A 22,809-nucleotide genomic window follows, 5' to 3' on the forward strand; every position below is an offset into this window, starting at 1 on the left:
CGCCTGCAGGTCTACAGTGGAGCCATTCAGATCTGTGTTGTCCTCCGGCACTATGGGTCTGGTGGCTTTGCTGTGGATCCGCAGTGTGAAAAATGATGGATTTGCAGGAACACGTTTCAGAGGACGTGTGTTTCAGCCTCCGTTCCCCGAGTCGCCGAGGGGTTGCAGCAGTGAACCAGGATAAAAATAATAATTAGGAATTCCAAATTGAAGAGAAAACCAGGGTAAAAACCATTGGTGATGATTTAATTTAATAAAAAATAAAAACAAATTGTAAAGGCACTGGATCACCCAGATTGCCTATTAGCTGGGATTCGTCGTGGTCTGTAACCAGTCAATCCATTTTTAAGTATTTAATAAACTGAAGGAGTACTAACAATGCCCTGAATCATTGAAACTTCAAATTGAATGGGTCTGTGTGATTATTCTTGATCAAAGGTTGTCTATGGCATCACACTGTAAGCCAGTACATTAACTATGCACTTCAGGATTAGAACCATCTATATACCTTCCTGTTACCCTGGGTTCTCTGATCAAGAACCAAAGTAGTGCTTTAAGTAACTATGTGTACTTATTATTGTGCTAATTATTGTATTATTATGTACTTATTACACCTATCAGTGTGTATCAATGTGTGCTTATCAGTGTGTACTTATCAATATGGGCTCAACAGAAAATCACAATAATGCATTAAGATATATATTTTTTTCCATCTGCATTTGCTAGAAATTATCTTTGAAATCACAACCCAAAAACTCTACATCACTAGGCCATCAAAGGGCCGTGGTTGCCCGGCTCGAAGTCTACAGTAATATACAAGCCACGATATCAACTCCCACAAGGTTAGCTTGGTAATTCTCCTCTCAGAATAGAGCCCCTGGTACGGCAGGCTGACTTACTCCCTCCCTTGCCGCTCTTGTCCATGCGGTACTGGTAGACATGCAGGGTGAAGAGCATGTGTGAGTTGCGCTGCTCCTCTTCGTCGCAGTCCGGCTTGCTGCTGCGGCGGGAGGCAATGGCGGCGTCGAGGAAGAAAGCTGCCTTCTCCGCAGTGGGGGCTCGGAGCTCACTCTGGTTCTGAAGCTGTTTGGGAAGAGCAGACTGCGCTGAAGGCATCTGGAACAACTGCAGACATCTTGGGGCCACGTATTATTGAAGCACCTGGAGTGGAATGGCCCTCCAGGACCGAGATTGGACACCCTGGCTGTAAGGTATAAGCTCAGGGCGAAGTAGTTACTGTACCTCTATAGCTGTGGTCACTCAACTGTGTCACTAAGTTTAATATAAAGTGGGTATGTGATAATGCTTTGATGCTTCACAGGACTCTCACTAAAACAGGGAAGCAGATTGACTGAAAACCTCTTTATTAAATTTTACACAAGATTAGCTCTGCTTTTCAGAAGCCTAGAATTGCTGCTCAGGATTCATCCACTCAGCACAGAGAATGTATTCCCTCTAATACCCATCTGTATTATTTGTGTAGTCCACAACGAAGGGTATTTTAATAAGTAGCTATGAAGCCAGCATATTAAACCGGCTACAGAGAAAAGATGGCTTAAACAGATCTATTGAATTCTCCTTATGAGTTATCTTTCTAGCTTTAAATATAGTAGGTCAACATAATGAAGTATTACAGGCACAGAAATGAACAAGGCTAACCACTTGCACTATAGGGACCTCAGCATGTGAAAAAGCACATTAAGTCTTGGCTCGATTTCAATTCAATAGGTCTGTTCTGTTAAACCCTGATAGTCTCTTGGTAGAGATGCTTTGGGGGGCACACTCCTCTAATTAAGACAAAGCTGTCAGCTGTTTCATGGTCCTGAATGAAGCTGTACTGCTATTCACTGTATTTAACCCTTTAGATCCCGGAGTGCCCATGGGCGCCAGTGCTATAGGTTCCTAGAATGCCAGCTGGCATCCATATGCTTTTCTGTGATAGTAAATGTGTTGACTCTTCAATAATCATGTTAAAACAATAAAGCAGCAGACATTCGAAGACCTTAAGATGTGCAGGATGCTCCAGCATGTGAAGGGTTCAGAGAACACTATAGTATCTAATCTGATTACAGGCTTTACATTGTTAACATCACCCATTATCACAATGAAAATGCAATGCTTAAACCAGTAAACATGTACACAGTATAACACATTAAGAGCATCAAGCTTGTTAAAATGTTTACTACAAATTGTTATACCGGTATGTATCCATGGTTACCTGCATGCCACAGATGGGGTCCTCACAGAGGTAAACTCCTGGAGACTGGCCATCCTGGAGACTGCCTGTAGCCACCTCTGAAAGCAGGTCCTTGAGCTTTTCGTCTTTCCCCCAGACCTCGACAGCAGAGGCTCGGACTGAGAAGCGTGCACCAGTCTTCTCCTTCCTCTCGTTTATCAGCCTGAAGAGCCAGGATATGGAGCAGGGGATGATTCCAAGGGTCTGCATGGAGTCATCTTTTCCCATCATGGTATATGACTTTCCTGTCAGGCAGAGAAATGGAAGCACTGTAAGTCTACATCACTGTCGCAGCGGAGTGTTGTTTTCTAATACAGATTTATAGTGCATTGAATTGCTGCTTTATTTGGTGGCACTGACCGAGAATGAAGTGCAATGGGAAGCTGCTCCATACTCTTTACTGAGGAATGAATGAATTAAGCCAGATTATATGTCAATATATCTTTAAAAAAAATCACTTTTTCACTTTAGAATAGTGAAAATTAAGAGGTTTTGTTAATATTTAGCAATTCCTTCATTTTAATTGATCTTATTATCACTGATAATATAAACAATTAATATAAGCTGACCAGTTTACACATGATGTTCATTTCATTAGCTACCCTGGTTACAGGTACTGGATAAAATAATGGCATTATTAAGCACCCTATCTTGGTGCTGTATGTGATGTTTTATTTTCCTATGTTTTCTGGAGGGAGATGGATAAAGGGAGATATCCCTAAATAGTATATATTATATATATTATATCAGATATTAAGTGGCATCTAATATATATATAATATATATATATTCTTATATATATAATATATATATATTATATATATATATATCAATATATAGTTTCGTGAAACACTACCAACCAGGTGATACTTTCCGGCGATATATCTATATATATATATATATATATTAATATATACTATATATATATATATATATGTGTGTGTGTGTGTGTGTGTGTGTGTGTGTGTGTGTGTGTGTGTGTGTGTGTATGTTTGATAAGCGTATTGCTCTCATAAGCTGTGGGGAACGTCAGTCTCAGGTACCCCAGCTAGCTGCCTCGGTTGCTGCAGTAGGGTTTGGAAGGAAACTAGAAAAGTGAACTGAACTCTATAACATACATTGTTGTAACTCTTAAAACAGGTCAGGCACACACACTGTAATCAATGACAATTTCACTTGCTTAAATAACCTCTTTATTTCTTGTTTTTTAACATATATAGAAAGGTTATTTCTCTTCTGGAACTTGCTTTCTTTGAATAGGCAGTTTTATTAAGATAATTTGTTTAGAGACCATAAAGAAATCACCCTATTAATCTTCCCAGTCTCCCATTGCAGGACAGTCGTTGTATAGACTGCATGCTGATGCAGCACCCTCTTTGTCCCTGGATTACTCTGAAGCATGACATCACTGTTCATGCCTGCTGCGCTCCATGCTCACTCACACACACTGAGCAGCGGTGGGAGACAGGGCCTTTATTACCACTGAAACCATTACAAAAACAATACGGTACAATGGCTGGCTGAGCACCACAAACAAGGTAATAATTCAAGTGAGGGGTTCGGATGAGGCAATGTGGATGAACCCCAGGACTGAATTACTGCCTTGCGTCTTGTTTAGATATTTATTACGGCTATTGGGTAATATAATATACTTGCACTTTATTGATATTCTTTCTATATTCAGGTTTAGTGGTTTAGCATTTTCATTAATCATAGTTTAAGTTTAACAGTTACAAAGGACTGGTCTGGTAATGGCTATGTACGCTGGGTGTTCATTCTGTGTGAAGGTTGCATTACCTACAGTTTGTGTGTGTCGGCCCTGTGATGTCTGCTGCCCAGTTATTGCAGGGCAGTTATGTGAACTGGATCGGAATAGCATGTTTTTTGACTGTAGCTGAGAGATTATTTGTGAGCAACTAGTGAATATAAGAAAAGTAGCAGCAGTGGTGCACAGAGGACACCACATGTGCGCATGTACAGAATATAGTGAAACAATCATTTTAGGAGAGGTTCATCCCCTTTACTTTTTACATTAATTGATTTTTTCCTAAAATAAAAGTAATTAACAAAATAAAAGATAATATAATATATTATATATATATATATAATATATATACATATATTCTGACCAGTTGGTCTTATATAAATATATATATATATATAGTGCCTATAGAAAGTCTTCACCCTCTTGAAATTTTTTCACATTCTGTTGTGTCCGTGCCTCAGAGTTTCATGCATTTACATGAGGATTTTTTTCCATTTATCTCCACTTATCTGCAAATATAGCCTTCATCCATGTAATATATATGATTATTAACTAATTGGCCCTGTAATGTTAACAAGTCTGTGGAGAGGCCAGGCTGACCAGTGTGTTCAGTGAAAGGCTGCACTGACCGAGCTTGGTGTGTCCGAAGCAGAACACACAGCCGTCCGCCCCGTCCACCACGGACTGGATGACCTCCGCCACCGTGCCGGCGCTCACTTCAGCCTGTCCGGAGACACAGGAGAGGTTACTGTGATGAATGGGAACAGACAACAGAACCGCGGGAGCCTCTTACCAGCAAGCTCTGTGCTGCAGTTATCCTGGGAAATGGATTGGTCTCCATGGGAGCCTTTGGGAAGGCTGGGTGTCCTCATTAAAATGTGTATATTAAACTCCTCCAGGAACCCCTCCCTCGCTGCCACAAACACAGGATTGTGTATATTAAACTCCTCCAGGAACCCCTCCCTCACTGCCACAAACACAGGATTGTGTTTATTAAACTCCTTCAGGAACCCCTCCCTCACTGCCACAAACACAGGATTGTGTTTATTAAACTCCTTCAGGAACCCCTCCCTCACTACCACAAACACAGGATTGTGTATATTAAACTCCTCCAGGAACCCCTCCCTCACTGCCACAAACACAGGATTGTGTTTATTAAACTCCTCCAGGAACCCCTCCCTCACTGCCACAAACACAGGATTGTGTTTATTAAACTCCTTCAGGAACCCCTCCCTCACTGCCACAAACACAGGATTGTGTTTATTAAACTCCTTCAGGAACCCCTCCCTCACTGCCACAAACACAGGATTGTGTATATTAAACTCCTCCAGGAACCCCTCCCTCACAGCCACAAACACAGGATTGTGTTTATTAAACTCCTCCAGGAACCCCTCCCTCACTGCCACAAACACAGGATTGTGTTTATTAAACTCCTTCAGGAACCCCTCCCTCACTACCACAAACACAGGATTGTGTTTATTAAACTCCTTCAGGAACCCCTCCCTCACTGCCACAAACACAGGATTGTGTTTATTAAACTCCTTCAGGAACCCCTCCCTCACTGCCACAAACACAGGATTGTGTATATTAAACTCCTTCAGGAACCCCTCCCTCACTACCACAAACACAGGATTGTGTATATTAAACTCCTTCAGGAACCCCTCCCTCACTACCACAAACACAGGATTGTGTATATTAAACTCCTCCAGGAACCCCTCCCTCACTACCACAAACACGGGATTGTGTTTATTAAACTCCTTCAGGAACCCCTCCCTCACTGCCACAAACACAGGATTGTGTTTATTAAACTCCTTCAGGAACCCCTCCCTCACTACCACAAACACGAGATTGTGTTTATTAAACTCCTTCAGGAACCCCTCCCTCACTACCACAAACACAGGATTGTGTTTATTAAACTCCTTCAGGAACCCCTCCCTCACTACCACAAACACAGGATTGTGTTTATTAAACTCCTTCAGGAACCCCTCCCTCACTGCCACAAACACAGGATTGTGTTTATTAAACTCCTTCAGGAACCCCTCCCTCACTGCCACAAACACAGGATTGTGTATATTAAACTCCTTCAGGAACCCCTCCCTCACTACCACAAACACGAGATTGTGTTTATTAAACTCCTTCAGGAACCCCTCCCTCACTACCACAAACACAGGATTGTGTTTATTAAACTCCTTCAGGAACCCCTCCCTCACTACCACAAACACAGGATTGTGTTTATTAAACTCCTTCAGGAACCCCTCCCTCACTACCACAAACACGAGATTGTGTTTATTAAACTCCTTCAGGAACCCCTCCCTCACTACCACAAACACAGGATTGTGTTTATTAAACTCCTTCAGGAACCCCTCCCTCACTACCACAAACACAGGATTGTGTTTATTAAACTCCTTCAGGAACCCCTCCCTCACTACCACAAACACAGGATTGTGTATATTAAACTCCTCCAGGAACCCCTCCCTCACTGCCACAAACACAGGATTGTGTATATTAAACTCCTCCAGGAACCCCTCCCTCACTGCCACAAACACAGGATTGTGTTTATTAAACTCCTTCAGGAACCCCTCCCTTACTACCACAAACACGGGATTGTGTTTATTAAACTCCTCCAGGAACCCCTCCCTCACTACCACAAACACAGGATTGTGTTTATTAAACTCCTTCAGGAACCCCTCCCTCACTACCACAAACACGGGATTGTGTTTATTAAACTCCTCCAGGAACCCCTCCCTCACTACCACAAACACAGGATTGTGTTTATTAAACTCCTTCAGGAACCCCTCCCTCACTGCCACAAACACAGGATTGTGTATATTAAACTCCTTCAGGAACCCCTCCCTCACTGCCACAAACACAGGATTTAAGGGTTACATTATTTTAGCATCCAGTATAGATAATGTGACATTCAGATATTTTAATATGTGTATTTATTCAAGCTTGATGCTATACTTCATACTGGACGCATTTGGCTAACTGTTCAATAGTCCTGAACTATGCAATATGTAAGGAGAAACAAACAGAAATGATGCACAACTGTCCTACCTTGTGTTGGATTTGCAGTTAGCTGGACAGACACACAGACAGACAGACCACTAGAACTTTAACTAGACAGACAGACAAACAAACAGACAGACAGGCAGACAGACAGACAGAAAGGTAGACAGGTATGAAGACAGATACATACATTCACTAAAAACACATACAGTAGATCGACAAATGGGTGTATGATACAGGAGCCTGATCCTGCAATGGTTACATACATCTACATTCAAACTTCCCAAAAAGACCCTGGTAGGAGGTGCATTACCTGCGGACTCACTACCTAGTAATCCATTTTGTTTTTGGAAGGGCATGATTTTGGATGTGTGCATATTAGTTTAATAGCGGTAGATACGTGTTGTGGAGAATTCTCCAGTTCAGATGCATGGACAGTTCAGATACATGGGCAGTTCAGATAAAGAGGCGACTATAGTACCTCTTTAAGTCTTGACCAATCCAATGCTCTTTCTTTGGAGTAATAATGTGACATGTGCACCCCTTTCACTAACCTGCCAGACATCATAGAGTAATAATGTGACATGTGCACCCCTTTCACTAACCTGCGAGACATCATAGAGTAATAATGTGACATGTGCACCCCTTTCACCAACCTGCGAGGCATCATAGAGTAATAATGTGACATGTGCACCCCTTTCACTAACCTGCGAGACATCATAGAGTAATAATGTGACATGTGCACCCCTTTCACCAACCTGCGAGGCATCATGTGGGAAGACAGCATCAAAGGCGAACATCTTCGGTGGCACCTGGCTGCCCCGCTTCTGCGTAGTATTCTGGGGGGCGTTGGTGGCTGGGTCAAACAGGGTGATCTGCTTTTTACGGGGGTCGACTTTCAAGAAGGAACTGGACTCTGTGGTGACCCCTGCTGGGGCTGGGCAGATTCGCAGCATGACTTTCACCTGGAAGAAAGACAATGTTATACTAGCAGTATCTACAGCTGCTAATGCAGCCTCACTGGTTGTTCCCACTGGCTGTTCACATTGGCTGTTTCCACTGGTTGTTCACACTGGCTGTTCCCACTGGCTGTTCACACGTGATTTTGAAGGGGTGATAACCAAGGCTTCACAATTTTTTTTCTTACCCTTCATTAGAATATAACCACATTTGGTTCTCTTATCTTTTTTGCTTTCCAATCTTTATTTTTACATTGATTGCAGGGCAGCCCATTTCATCTGCCACAGTTCTATGACTTTCTGTGCTGTAGGTAACAGGACCCTTGTGTAGTTTCTGGAGCGCAGTCCTATTACCAGGAAAAAATGATCAACAGCAAAACAATACAGGACTTGTGAGAATGTTGGCAAGAATTATTATTATTTATTTATTTTTAACCCTTGGTTATGATCTCTTTACCCCTTGTATGAGAGTGATACAGTTTAAAGTGAATCTGCTTTTGCTATTTTCACTGCATCTGTGTTGGTTAATTTGAGCATATCCTCTGGTTTTCTCATCCTCTGGTTTTCTCGTCCTCTGGTTTTTCTCGTCCTCTGGTTTTTTCATCCTCTGGTTTTTCTCGTCCTCTGGTTAACTCATCCTCTGGTTTTTCTCGTCACTGATTTTCTCGTCCTCTGGTTTTCCTCGTCCTCTGGTTTTTCTTGTCCTCTGGTTTTCTTGTCTGATTTTTCTGATCCTCTGGTTAACTAATCCTCTGGTTTTCCTCATCCTCTGGTTTTCCTCGTCCTCTGGTTTTTCTTGTCCTCTGGTTTTCTTGTCTGATTTTTCTGATCCTCTGGTTAACTCATCCTTTGGTTTTCCTCGTCCTCTGGTTTTCCTCGTCCTCTGGTTTTTCTTGTCCTCTGGTTTTCTTGTCTGAGTTTTCTGATCCTCTGGTTAACTCATCCTCTGGTTTTTCTCATCCTCTGGTTTTCCTCGTCCTCTGGTTTTCCTCGTCCTCTGGTTTTCCTCGTCTGGTTTTTCTTGTCCTCTGGTTTTCTTGTCTGATTTTTCTGATCCTCTGGTTAACTCATCCTCTGGTTTTCCTCGTCCTCTGGTTTTCCTCGTCCTCTGGTTTTTATTGTCCTCTGGTTTTCTTGTCTGATTTTTCTCACCCTCTGGTTAACTCATCCTCTGGTATTCCCGTCTTCTGGTTTTCCTCGTCCTCTGGTTTTCCTCGTCCTTGTGAATGTATTGTCGCAGTTTCTATTGGTTGGGTGTTATGTGATTAAAATTCTAAAACAAAGGCAATGAAGGACAACTGACTGAAGAAGCAGTGCTCTGCACAGACTTACTAGCTTGACAAGTAAACAGCCACCTCTCTCTGACCCGCATCACAGCATTGCTCCTACGCACAAACGGGCAGCCATTTTTTTCCCGTAATTCCCAGTCTTCTTGTTTTGTTCTGACATCAGCTTTTTGTTTAAGATTTTTCTCTTTGTGTTTGAATGCAGTGCACTGATAAGAGTTGCAGCAAGATTGAAATTACAAAGGGATATTCAAAGTGTGAACTCCAGTCTATACTTGACTTCTGGTTTTTGAAAGGATTTTACAGTTGTTTGTTTCTCATTTTGTCATTTACTCTATTAAAAAATAGGCCTCAGTTAAAGACTGGGGTACAGGCACTGAAAATATGCCCTTTAGCGTTCTTACATTGGAAATGTGATATCCTACGTCAATTTCACGTGTTTTTTATTTATATATGTAATGAATGTAAAGATTGAACTGGAATACAATGTTGTATAATTTGTCAGACTAAATCGATTCTATGAATGAATAACTGTGTAATTAATCACACTCTATTTATCAGTAACACTTAAATAATAGCTACAAATGTATAATGCATTCCGACTGAATACCACAGGAATTACACTGGAATATCCTCTGCACTTCCTCTGATCCTGAGGTCATTATTTTGAATTCAGCCCTGTTAATTCATCATGATTTAAAAACATTTTGCTTCCCCTTTCCCATCCATCCATTCCTAATGAATTCCATGTTTATTATTTAGTCATTTGTACCCTCTTACTTGCCCAGCAGGGGATTGTGAGAAGTGTTGATTCATGCATGAATGAATGCCATATACATGTGAGCAGCATCATTTGTTACAAAGTACCATAGAATCGGTACGAGCAATTAAATCCACATGAATTAGCAGGGCTGAATTCGTTATGAATTACCGTACCTCAGGGTTCAGAGGAACAGCAGAAGATATTCTGCTGTCATTCCTATGGTATTCAGCCCAAATTCATTAGGAGTGTACTGTCCTTATTGTAAACTGTTCCCAGCCGATCCTTTAGAAAGATATTACAGAACAGATACTGGCTCCTCAAAGAGTAGCCTTGTCCCCTCTAGGCACAGAAGCCACTCATTGTGTGCTTGGTGTGGATGTGTCAGTAAGTACAGCTGGGTCAGACAGACGGTGTGGAGCCCCAGTGAACCTAATCAAATCCATCCTGAGAGTCCAGGGTTTCCACGATCAGCCACCATGCCAGTCCTTTCAGCAGCTTTTTAATATTCAAGCTGAACTGGGACTCGTTTCCCTACTGAAACAGTCCGAAAAGGCTTTTATGAGCGGTTAATTATTTGGGCTTGTTGTTACAGTTTTGGCAGTGCATGGTATTAAATCGAACACACCTAATTAGACAAGATAAATCAAATGCCAAATTTTAGGGAAGGAAATTGGCTTTTCATGCTTAATTTCCTGTGTGCCATTGTTCTTTAATTGTAGGCTTTCATGTGCACTAATCCCTTGTAATTAAACTGGTTAGAAGATAACCCTTGTATGCTAGGAGCCCTCAGTTCAGTCAGAATAATTTGTCCCAGGCTTCAAGCAGTGTCAAACCTTGTACGTTCTCTAATAAACACGATCAGTTCATTTCTGTGCAGGCCTCATATGTAATGGTGTAGCCCTAAATCTTAAAGTACCGAAATGCCTATTAAAATATAGATTTTTCTAAACCTAATTATACAAATTCACATTTTATTTGTAAATTGAACATGAGGTGACAGTTAATAGCTAATGCATGCGTCTTGCATGTCACTTGTAGGCTACTCCCCCAGTGCTGACAGATTGGCATTTTTCCAGCCAAATTTGACTTGTTTTGACAGCATCTAGCAGGCTACTGTTATCTTTGGTGATTTAGATATTTTTTGGCTATTTTTATCGTGCAGATTTTTTTTTTTATTCCTTCTCATCGCCAGAGCAGAACTTCAATCACCATGATGCCCTGTATTAGTATATCAACTCCTCCCCGTCTTCAATCACCACGATGCCCTGTATTAGTATATCACCTCCTCCCTGTCTTCAATCACCACGATGCCCTGTATAGTATATCACCTCCTCCCTGTCTTCAATCACCACGATGCCCTGTATTAGTATATCACCTCCTCCCCGTCTTCAATCACCACGATGCCCTGTATTAGTATATCATTTCCCCCCCGTCCTCAATCACCACGATGCTCTGTATTAGTATATCACCTCCTCCCTGTCTTCAATCACCACAATGCCCTGTATAGTATATCACCTCCTCCCTCTCTTCAATCACCACGATGCCCTGTATAGTATATCACCTCCTCCCTGTCTTCAATCACCACGATACCCTGTATAGTATATCACCTCCTCCCCCTGTCTTCAATCACCATGATGCCCTGTATAGTATATCACCTCCTCCCTGTCTTCAATCACCACGATGCCCTGTATTAGTATATCACCTCCTCCCTGTCTTCAATCACCACGATGCCCTGTATAGTATATCACCTCCTCCCTGTCTTCAATCACCACGATGCCCTGTATAGTATATCACCTCCTCCCCCTGTCTTCAATCACCACGATGCCCTGTATAGTATATCACCTCCTCCCCCTGTCTTCAATCACCACGATGCCCTGTATAGTATATCACCTCCTCCCCTTGTCTTCAATCACCACGATGCCCTGTATTAGTATATCACCTCCTCCCCCCATGTCTTCAATCACCACGATGCCCTGTATTAGTATATCACCTCCTCCCCCTGTCTTCAATCACCACGATGCCCTGTATAGTATATCACATCCTCCCTGTCTTCAATCACCACGATGCCCTGTATAGTATATCACATCCTCCCCCTGTCTTCAATCACCACGATGCCCTGTATAGTATATCACATCCTCCCCGTCTTCAATCACCACGATGCCCTGTATAGTATATCACATCCTCCCCGTCTTCAATCACCACGATGCCCTGTATAGTATATCACATCCTCCCCCTGTCTTCAATCACCACGATGCCCTGTATAGTATATCACATCCTCCCCCTGTCTTCAATCACCATGATGCCCTGTATTAGTATATCACCTCCTCCCCGTCTTCAATCACCAAGATGCCCTGTATTAGTATATCACCTCCTCCCTGTCTTCAATCACCACGATGCCCTGTATTAGTATATCACCTCCTCCCCATGTCTTCAATCACCTCGATGCCCTGTATTAGTATATCACATCCTCCCCCTGTCTTCAATCACCACGATGCCCTGTATAGTATATCACATCCTCCCCCTGTCTTCAATCACCACGATGCCCTGTATAGTATATCACATCCTCCCCCTGTCTTCAATCACCACGATGCCCTGTATTAGTATATCACCTCCTCCCCATCTTCAATCACCACGATGCCCTGTATTAGTATATCAACTCCTCCTTGTCTTCAATCACCACGATGCCCTGTATTAGTATATCACCTCCTCCATGTCTTCAATCACCACGATGCCCTGTTTTTGTGATATACATATATATAATCTTAAAAGCAAGAGCAATTGCTCAATCCAATCCCTGTGACCGATTATATGGTTTATGGCCACAGTCATAGGATGCACTTTTGCTGTCAGCTGTCTTCATCAGCATTTTTAGTACAAGAGATGTTAGCCTTCCTAAAGTAGAACTGTAGTTTGTAATAGAAGTCCCTAATGTTCTCTTAATTGCATCACAAGGACTGAATCAGACAATTTTGCAGGAGATTTGACTGCAAACATTTAAAATACATGCTGGTTATTAGACTCTGATGTGGAGTGTACCATCAAAACTGGTATGTAAGGAATCGGACACTGATTTTTGTGTTGCTATTGTGTATTCAATGGAAAGACTAATTTGATTTCCTGATGGAAAATACATCACTTCATTGATGCCCAGGCACCAGAATTAGAGTGGTCACGTGCTATATAAGCATTCTCCTAACACATCGGTAAATGTTCTAAAGTTAATTCTTAAGTCAAGGTTCTGGCTATAGAAAAAAGTACCGGAACGCACTCCTGCTTGACTACACCACTGCTCACATGGCAAGATGCTAAATGATAAGTTAAGGCACAATAGAGTGTCTCCTCAGTAGCACACTGCTTAAAGCAGAAAATAACTATTTTATTGTGAATTCAAAACTGAACTAGAGTCATCGATATGCACTAAACTGTGCTCAATTTAGGCAATGCTTGGCTACAATATGGAGGAGATAAGTGTCTTTAGGCAATTTTCTTTAATAAAGTTCCACCAGTGTGTGACATTTGCAAGTGCGTGATCATTTCCTTTTAATTTAAAATGCATCATATTCTATACACTGTGCATTAGCATAGCATTAGCATGTCATTCATCTATTTAATCACCAATATCCAGTCCAACCTGTATCCTGTCTGTCAGCTCTGCTTCTCTGCAGCTCGCATATTTTCAGCAGCACAGTGTCTTTAACAGCATGTACTCGTCATCATCACTGAAGCAGAACACCAGAGCGGTTCCTGTCACTCTGTCATGATGATCACACAGCAGCAACATGGATACCATTACAATTGAAATGTGTGTCTACACTGTCACTTACACTTATTCATATTACATTATTTCAGCAGCACAGAGCCCCACACTGCATGTCTATGCATAGTCATAAGACACAAGGTTCTGAATAAGCTGTTACATGTCTCAGTACTGTAAGAATGTATGACACCACCAGCCCAGTATTAGACACATTTGATGGGGGTTTTGTATGATAATTTAAAAGAATGATATCAGCATATTGGACCCTAGTCTGAAAGTTTTAACTTTCATAAATACACCCATGAGACTGATAACAATGTAATTTAGAAATGAGATGAGTAACTGTATTGGAGCACAGAAGGAGCATCCCTTCCTATCACATACTGGTCTGGATAATAATGGGGGTACCCACTGAAGACTACCCTGCTGTTTGCATATGCATCCTCACTGAAGACCACCCTGCTTTTTTGCATATGAATCTCACTGAAGACCACCCTGCTGTTTGCATATGCATCTCACTGAAGATCACCCTGCTGTTTGCATATGCATCTCACTGAAGACCACCCTGCTGTTTGCATATGCATCTCACTGAAGACCACCCTGCTGTTTGCATATGCATCTCACTGAAGACCACCCTGCTGTTTGCATACGCATCCTCACTGAAGACCACCCTGCTGTTTGCATATGCATCTCACTGAAGACCACCCTGCTGTTTGCATATGCATCCTCACTGAAGACCACCCTGCTGTCTGCATATGCATCCTCACCACCCTGCTGTCTGCATCCTCAGTGAAGACCACCCTGCTGTCTGCATATGCATCTCACTGAAGACCACCCTGCTGTTTGCATACGCATCTCACTGAAGACCACCCTGCTGTTTGCATACGCATCTCACTGAAGATCACCCTGCTGTTTGCATACGCATCCTCACTGAAGACCACCCTGCTGTCTGCAACCGCATCCTCAGTGAAGACCACCCTGCTGTCTGCAACCGCATCCTCAGTGAAGACCACCCTGCTGTCTGCATATGCATCCTCAGTGAAGACCACCCTGCTGTTTGCATATGCATCTCACTGAAGACCACCCTGCTGTTTGCATATGCATCCTCACTGAAGACCACCCTGCTGTCTGCATATGCATCCTCAGTGAAGACCACCCTGCTGTCTGCAACCGCATCCTCAGTGAAGACCACCCTGCTGTCTGCATATGCATCCTCAGTGAAGACCACCCTGCTGTCTGCATATGCATCTCACTGAAGACCACCCTGCTGTTTGCATATGCATCCTCACTGAAGACCACCCTGCTGTCTGCATATGCATCTCACTGAAGACCACCCTGCTGTCTGCATATGCATCTCACTGAAGACCACCCTGCTGTTTGCATATGCATCCTCACTGAAGACCACCCTGCTGTCTGCATATGCATCTCACTGAAGACCACCCTGCTGTTTGCATATGCATCCTCACTGAAGACCACCCTGCTGTCTGCATATGCATCTCACTGAAGACCACCCTGCTGTTTGCATATGCATCTCACTGAAGACCACCCTGCTGTTTGCATACGCATCTCACTGCTGTTCGTATACATCTCACTGTCCTCAGACTTTAAAGTTATGAGTGTAAAAAGTTGTCCGGATGTTAACAATGAAAAGAAAAATTACAGGTAGACAATGCTATATTTTTTGGAACCCCGCTACTTACTCTTTAAGAGTATCAAAAAGTGATTGCTTGTAAAACTAGTCTAAAGTAGGGAATGAAAGCAGGCCATGCTGACTTCATAGCAGGCTCTGGTACATTTAAAATAAGGGCATGTCACATGTTAGTCCTCACTTTTCTGTCAGGTCAGTCTGCCTAGGCTGCCATCAGCTCACCAAGTCAGTCTTATTCATTCCTTTCTGTGACGCTTCATCAATCACGTCAAGCCCCTTTCCAATCCACTTTCCACACAGACAATGATGAGACAATAGTCACGTGACCCAAAGCACTGGTACCAGGAAGCAGAAGTCTACCTGTTCTTGTAATATTTGCATATCCTGAATTAGTGATTGTGATCAAATTAAGAAGAGGTAAAAAAATAAATGGAAAAGCATTGGTAATTACTCCTTTATAAGAGGGAGCAAGATAAACAGAAAATAGAAACACACAAGCAAAAATGAACATTGTTGGATTTAAGAATGTGTTGTGTCATGCATTCTAACATGCGTTCTGAATATAACTGCATGCATTCTAACATGCGTTCTGAATATAATTGCATGCATTCTAACATGCGTTCTGAATATAATTGCATGCATTCTAACATGCGTTCTGAATATAATTGCATGCATTCTAACATGCTTTCTGAATATAGCTGCAAGCATTTGAATATGCTTTCTGAATATAATTGCATGCATTCTAACATGCTTTCTGAATATAGCTGCAAGCATTTGAATATGCTTTCTGAATATAATTGCATGCATTCTAACATGCGTTCTGAATAAGTGAGAACAACGCAGTTAAACGAGGCAGTCTTCCCAGCGACAGCGAGTGGAAGCGACAGCAAGTGGGAGAAGTACAGGCGTGGAAAAGTACAGAGCAGTTTCGAAGCAGAAAGGAGAAATTGCATCTTGAATTGCTTTAATCAGAAAACAGGGGACATTGGGGAAACACAGCCGCGTGTGTTTTTTTGTGATAACAAACAAGCTGAAACTCGGAGCAGCTGATTCAAATTCAGCGCCGTTTTGAGACACGGGCGAGGGGAGGAGCCGACAGCACAGCAGAACAACGCAGTTAAACGAGGCAGTCTTTCCAGCGACAGCGAGTGGAAGCGACAGCGAGTGGGAGAAGTACAGCGTGGAAAAGTACAGAGCAGTTTCGAAGCAGTTTGAAAGCAGGTTGACAGCTGCAGAAGAAACTAAACTTCAAAAAAAAAAAAACCTCAACATGGTCTTCAAGCCTGTAATCTGTGACACCTGCTTGATGTGGGAAATCCGAGAAAACCCAGCGGAGCTAAACCAAGTGTGCGTAAAGTGCCGCGCGATCCAGGATTTGCATAAACTAGTAAGTATGCTAGAAATGGAGCTGGAAGAAGTGAGACAGCAACAGGATCTTGAGGAACTGGCACACCCACAATTCATGGAAGTCTGCATCACCCCTAACAGACTGAAAGCCACCAGGGAGATAGAAGGTCAGAACAGCTGGGTTCAGGTAGGCAGAAGCAGGGAAAAAAAGAAACTTCGTCAAACACAACCACCAGAAATCAAAACAACCAACAGATTTGAGTCACTTCAGAATTGTGATGAGCAGAACCAACAACAAGAGAATGAAAGGAACAACATCCAGGACCCTATTGACAGTGGTGACCAGACAGCAAAAAGAAGGGAGGTCATGATTGTTGGGGACTCCATATTGAGAAACACAGCAAGTTCAGTTCGCAGTTTGGACCCCCTTACTACAACAGTGTGCTGCCTTCCGGGAGCCTCGGTCAAGCACATCACTGAGAACGTGGACAGGCTCCTAGAACGAACAGGAGACGACCCGGTAGTAGTCGTCCACATCGGTACAAACAACATTGGAAGAGACAGACCAAAATCCCTGCAAAATAAATTCAGAGAGCTAGGAAGGAAATTAAAAGAGAAAACCAAAACTGTGGTATTTTCTGGTATACTACCGGCACCTTGCAAAGGACCATATGGACAGCTGGAAATAATTAATCAAAACGCATGGCTGAAGACGTGGTGCACACGGGAAGGCTTCACCTATCTTGATCATTGGACCACATTCTACAACGAGGACTATCTGTATAGACGGGATGGACTGCATTTAAATAACAAGGGAACTAGTCTACTCGGAGAAAAGATCCTCAAGCAGGTTCAGAAGCATTTAAACTAGAAAGGAAGGGGGGAGAAATCAACAAAAAAACAGAAGGGAGACCGCATCAAAACAAGAACAACAACTCAGGTAAGACAACCATTAAATGTATTTATCTAAATGCTAGAAGTATCAGAAACAAAATTCTAGAACTTGAAGCTACTGCACTAACAGGTAACTATGATGTGATAGGTGTTACAGAAACGTGGTTATCTGAGAGTGATGGGGACGAATATAATATTTGTGGGTATACACTGTATAGGAAAGACAGGCAGGACAGAAGAGGAGGAGGGGTAGCGCTAAACATAAGAAACAGTCTTGAAGCCCAGGTGTTAAACCTGGACAAAGAAAATAAAACCGAATCAATATGGGTCAGAATAACAGACATAATAATAGGAGCATGCTATAGACCGCCAGATTCAGACGGTGAGCACAATAATCTGTTATACAATGACATTAGAAATGTGTGTAGCAAAGGAGAAGCCATACTAATGGGGGATTTCAACTTCCCCCAAATAAAATGGGAAAACCCGGTGGGTAGCGCGAAGGATGAAATAGAAATGGTGGAAATGACAAATGACTGCTTCCTAACACAATTTGTGAAGGCACCCACTAGAGGGGAGGCATGCCTTGATTTAGTCTTTTCAAATAACGAAGATAGAATAACTAAAACAGAGGTCAGAGAACCACTGGCAAACTCAGACCATAACATGGTCTCATTTGAAGTGTTTTTTAAATCCCCAAAAGTAAAGACTAAAGCTAAGGTTTACAATTTTAGAAAAGCAAACTATGAAGGCATGAAACAGAGACTAACAGAAGTAGATTGGAGTAAAATAGAGAAAACACCCACAGAAGAAGGATGGTTGTTCTTCAAAAATGTAGTACTAGAGGCGCAAAACAATTACATCCCTAAAGTAGACAAATCTAAATGTAAAACTAAATTGCCAAAATGGTTTAATAGATCAATTAAAAAAAATATTCAGCGAAAAAAGGCACTTTACAGAGCATTAAAAAAGGACCAAAAAGAAAGTACACAGAAAGAGTACACGGAACTGCAAACGCAAGTCAAAAAGGAAGTTAGAAAGGCCAAGAGAGAAATAGAAATGAACATTGCTAAGGGAGCTAAAACCAATTCCAAAATGTTTTTCCAATATTACAACAGCAAGAGAACATTCAAAGAGGAGATTAAATGTTTAAGAGATACAAATGGCAAAATCGTAGAGGAAGAAAAAAAAATAGCAAATATGTTAAATGATTACTTTTCACAAGTTTTTACAAAGGAAGATACTGACAACATGCCCCACATGTCATCCAGTTCCTATCCAGTTTTAAATAACTTTAGCATAACTGAGGCAGAAGTGTTAAAGGGACTAGGAGCTCTTAAAATAAACAAATCCCCTGGGCCGGATGAGATCCTCCCAGTAGTACTCAAAGAAATGAAAGAAGTAATTTACAAACCGCTAACCAAGATCATGCAGCAGTCTCTTGACACAGGGGTGGTACCGACAGACTGGAAAATTGCAAACGTAATACCGATCCACAAAAAGGGAAACAAAACTGAACCAGGTAACTACAGACCAGTAAGCCTGACTTCTATTATATGCAAACTTATGGAAACTATAATAAGATCCAAAATGGAAAATTACCTATATGGTAACAGGGTACTGGGAGACAGTCAACATGGTTTTAGGAAAGGGAGATCGTGCCTAACTAACTTGCTTGATTTTTTTGAGGATGCAACATCGATAATGGATAATTGCAAAGCATATGACATGGTTTATTTAGATTTCCAGAAAGCTTTTGACAAAGTCCCGCACAAAAGATTAATTCTCAAACTGAACGCAGTTGGGATTCAAGGAAACACATGTACATGGATTAGGGAGTGGTTAACATGTAGAAAACAGAAAGTACTGATTAGAGGAAAAACCTCAGAATGGAGTGTGGTAACCAGCGGTGTACCACAGGGATCAGTATTAGGTCCTCTGCTATTCCTAATCTACATTAATGATTTAGATTCTGGTATAGTAAGCAAACTTGTTAAATTTGCAGACGACACAAAAGTAGGAGGAGTGGCAAACACTGTTGCAGCAGCAAAGGTCATTCAAAATGATCTAGACAAGATTCAGAACTGGGCAGACACATGGCAAATGACATTTAATAGAGAAAAGTGTAAGGTACTGCACACAGGAAATAAAAATGTACATTATAAATATCATATGGGAGATATTGAAATTGGAGAAGGAATCTATGAAAAAGACCTAGGAGTTTTTGTTGACTCAGAAATGTCTTCATCTAGGCAATGTGGGGAAGCTATAAAAAAGGCTAACAAGATGCTCGGATACATTGTGAAAAGTGTTGAATTTAAATCAAGGGAAGTAATGTTAAAACTGTACAATGCACTTGTAAGACCTCATCTTGAGTTCTGGTCACCTCGCTATAAAAAAGATATTGCTGCTCTAGAAAGAGTGCAAAGAAGAGCGACCAGAATTATTCCGGGCTTAAAAGGCATGTCATATGCAGACAGGCTAAAAGAATTGAATCTGTTCAGTCTTGAACAAAGAAGACTACGTGGCGACCTAATTCAAGCATTCAAAATTCTAAAAGGTATTGACAGTGTCGACCCAAGGGACTTTTTCAGCCTGAAAAAAGAAACAAGGACCAGGGGTCACAAATGGAGTTTAGAAAAAGGGGCATTCAGAACAGAAAATAGGAGACACTTTTTTACACAGAGAATTGTGAGGGTCTGGAATCAACTCCCCAGTAATGTTGTTGAAGCTGACACCCTGGGATCCTTCAAGAAGCTGCTTGATGAGATTTTGGGATCAATAAGCTACTAACAACCAAACGAGCAAGATGGGCCGAATGGCCTCCTCTCGTTTGTAAACTTTCTTATGTTCTTATGTTCTTATGTTCTTATGTTCTTATGAATATAACTGCATGCATTCTAACATGCGTTCTGAATATAATTGCATGCATTCTAACATGCGTTCTGAATATAACTGCATGCATTCTAACATGCATTCTGAATATAATTGCTGCAGCTTCAGTGATATTACTTTATGATGAGATAAAAGACCAAGAAATTGGGAGATGAATAAGACAAGACAAGCAAGGCAAGGTTTTAGCCTGTGCTCTGTGTTGTAAGTCCCACTATTAGTAATACTGTAATTATTATTATTATTATCTAAAATACCCGTGATTCATCATTATTATGAAATCATTTATGAAAACCATCATATGCAGTTACAGTATTTGCACTCATTGGATCAGCGGGAAACAGCAGGAAGATAACAAGATCATTAAATCAGAACTTAAACCAATACAAAATGAGGGGAGGAGACCTTTATTAACATGGCCTCTTATTAATAGACTTAAAATGGAACAAATTATTGATCTGAACAAGGTCCGGTCCCAGCTAGTTTGGATTAGCAAGAGTTTACTGGGCTTGTGAATTATTCATATTCAAGATGATACAATTCTAATAGAGTGTGCTTATGATAGCCTGCTGTCCCTGTTGTGCATCATAGAGAACTGATGATAGCCTGCAGTCCCCCTGGTGCATCATACAGAAGTAATGATAGCCTGCTGTCCCTGTGGTGCATCATACAGAAGGGATGATAGCCTGCTGTCCCTGTAGTGCATCATACAGGAGTGACGCTAGCCTGCTGAGACCTCCAGACAGCAAAGGAGAAGTACAGTTGTGGAAAAGTACACAGTAGTTTAGAAGCAGTTTGAAAACAGGTTGACAGCTGCAGAAACTAAACTTAAACTTACTAAAAAAATTACAAAAAAAATGCATGTTTCACTCACTCAGAGTTGTGTGTTCAGGGCAAAGGAATGGGAGAGAGTGAGGGGGTAAAAGTAATAATAATAATAATAATAATAATAATAATAATAATAATAATAATAATAATAATAATAACTGCTACGAATGCTGGAAGCACCAACACCGTACTTGTTTTCACTAGTCCTTTTTTCTCGGGAAAATGCAGAGAAAACCTTTCAATGGCTGAGTGAGACCGATAGGAGCCGAGAGAAGCCGAAAAAGGTGGTGGATCTGAGCAACACACACAGTCTCTGCATCACAGCCCTACATGGACACAAACAAACAATATAGCTGCTTCCGCATCCAGCACTCAAAGAATATTATGGACATCTGCAGAGGTTTTTGAGGTGTTATAGTAATAAAAAAATGACTTGGATCGCATTATTGAGGAGTTTGGTGATAAAACGAGTGATCAGGAGATGATTTATCAGTATGCATTACTATGAAGAGGTATGTGATAAATACAACGAACAAGGGGTGGGGCGGGGCTAGAGATGCAGTACTGGGTGTCCTGTTGATATGCAGGGCCTTTTAAATCTGTTTTACTTTTAATAAAATTACTTTTAAACAGCACGTGTAAAATAAACAGATTGTGTGAAACTAAAATGGACCTCAAGCGCCTGACAAGCACTGAATAAATGGACTGCAAAGGGTTAATGAGGCATACTGTGCACATTTGAGACAGGATAGGTTTTTAAATTGGCCCAAAAACTGAAATAAATAAATACGTAAATTGAGCCTGACTCATACATTTTAATAAATGGACCGCAAAGGGTTAAAATCTATTACAGCATCTATTACTACCCCTTAATAAGGATGTGGTTTTCACACAACTGATAAAAAATAAGAATTTGTTTGTTACTCTCCCTGCACATAATTACTGCAACACCTAATTATAAAATGCACTGGCAGGAACTGGAAGATGCCCCCATTATACTAAAGTTATGTTATAATAAAGTGTGTAACTGTGCAAGGCCTGTTAGGAAGAAAGAAATACTAGAGGAGAACCATTTTGTACGGTGTTGAGGAGCTGCCAAAACAAGAACGTGCAACTAACTTTGGGCCATTTTTAAAGTCAATTCCAGCTTCCAACCAAGATGCTCCTGAAAAAAAGGGTGTGCCTAGATCATGTGTCACCGGGTGCAGTGACAGTGAGATGGTGTTGTATCAATGGTGTGCCTAGATCATGTGTCACCGGGTGCAGAGACAGTGAGATGTTGTTGTATCGAGGGTGTGCCTAGATCATGTGCCACCGGGTGGAGAGACAGTGAGATGGTGTTGTATCAAGGGTGTGTCCAGATCATGTGTCTCAAGGTGCACTGACAGTGAGATGGTGTTATATCGAGGGTGTGCCTAGATCATG

General features: G+C 41.6%; 1 protein-coding gene across 2 annotated transcripts in view; it reads right to left on the reverse strand.

Moving 5' to 3' along the window:
- The window catches only part of LOC121315372 (kinesin-like protein KIF26B), a 180,388-nt gene that overhangs the window by 23,115 nt on the left and 134,464 nt on the right, over positions 1–22,809 (reverse strand). For both annotated transcript variants that reach the window (XM_041249397.1, XM_041249398.1), the window contains 4 exons: positions 7,769–7,975; positions 4,631–4,724; positions 2,219–2,481; positions 900–1,083 (listed from right to left, as the gene is read on the reverse strand). In XM_041249397.1, the coding sequence (XP_041105331.1) occupies positions 900–1,083; positions 2,219–2,481; positions 4,631–4,724; positions 7,769–7,975 (748 nt within the window). The remainder of the gene's footprint in view (positions 1–899; positions 1,084–2,218; positions 2,482–4,630; positions 4,725–7,768; positions 7,976–22,809) is intronic.

Source organism: Polyodon spathula, chromosome 5 (assembly GCF_017654505.1).
Source record: "Polyodon spathula isolate WHYD16114869_AA chromosome 5, ASM1765450v1, whole genome shotgun sequence".
Classification (NCBI taxonomy): domain Eukaryota; kingdom Metazoa; phylum Chordata; class Actinopteri; order Acipenseriformes; family Polyodontidae; genus Polyodon; species Polyodon spathula.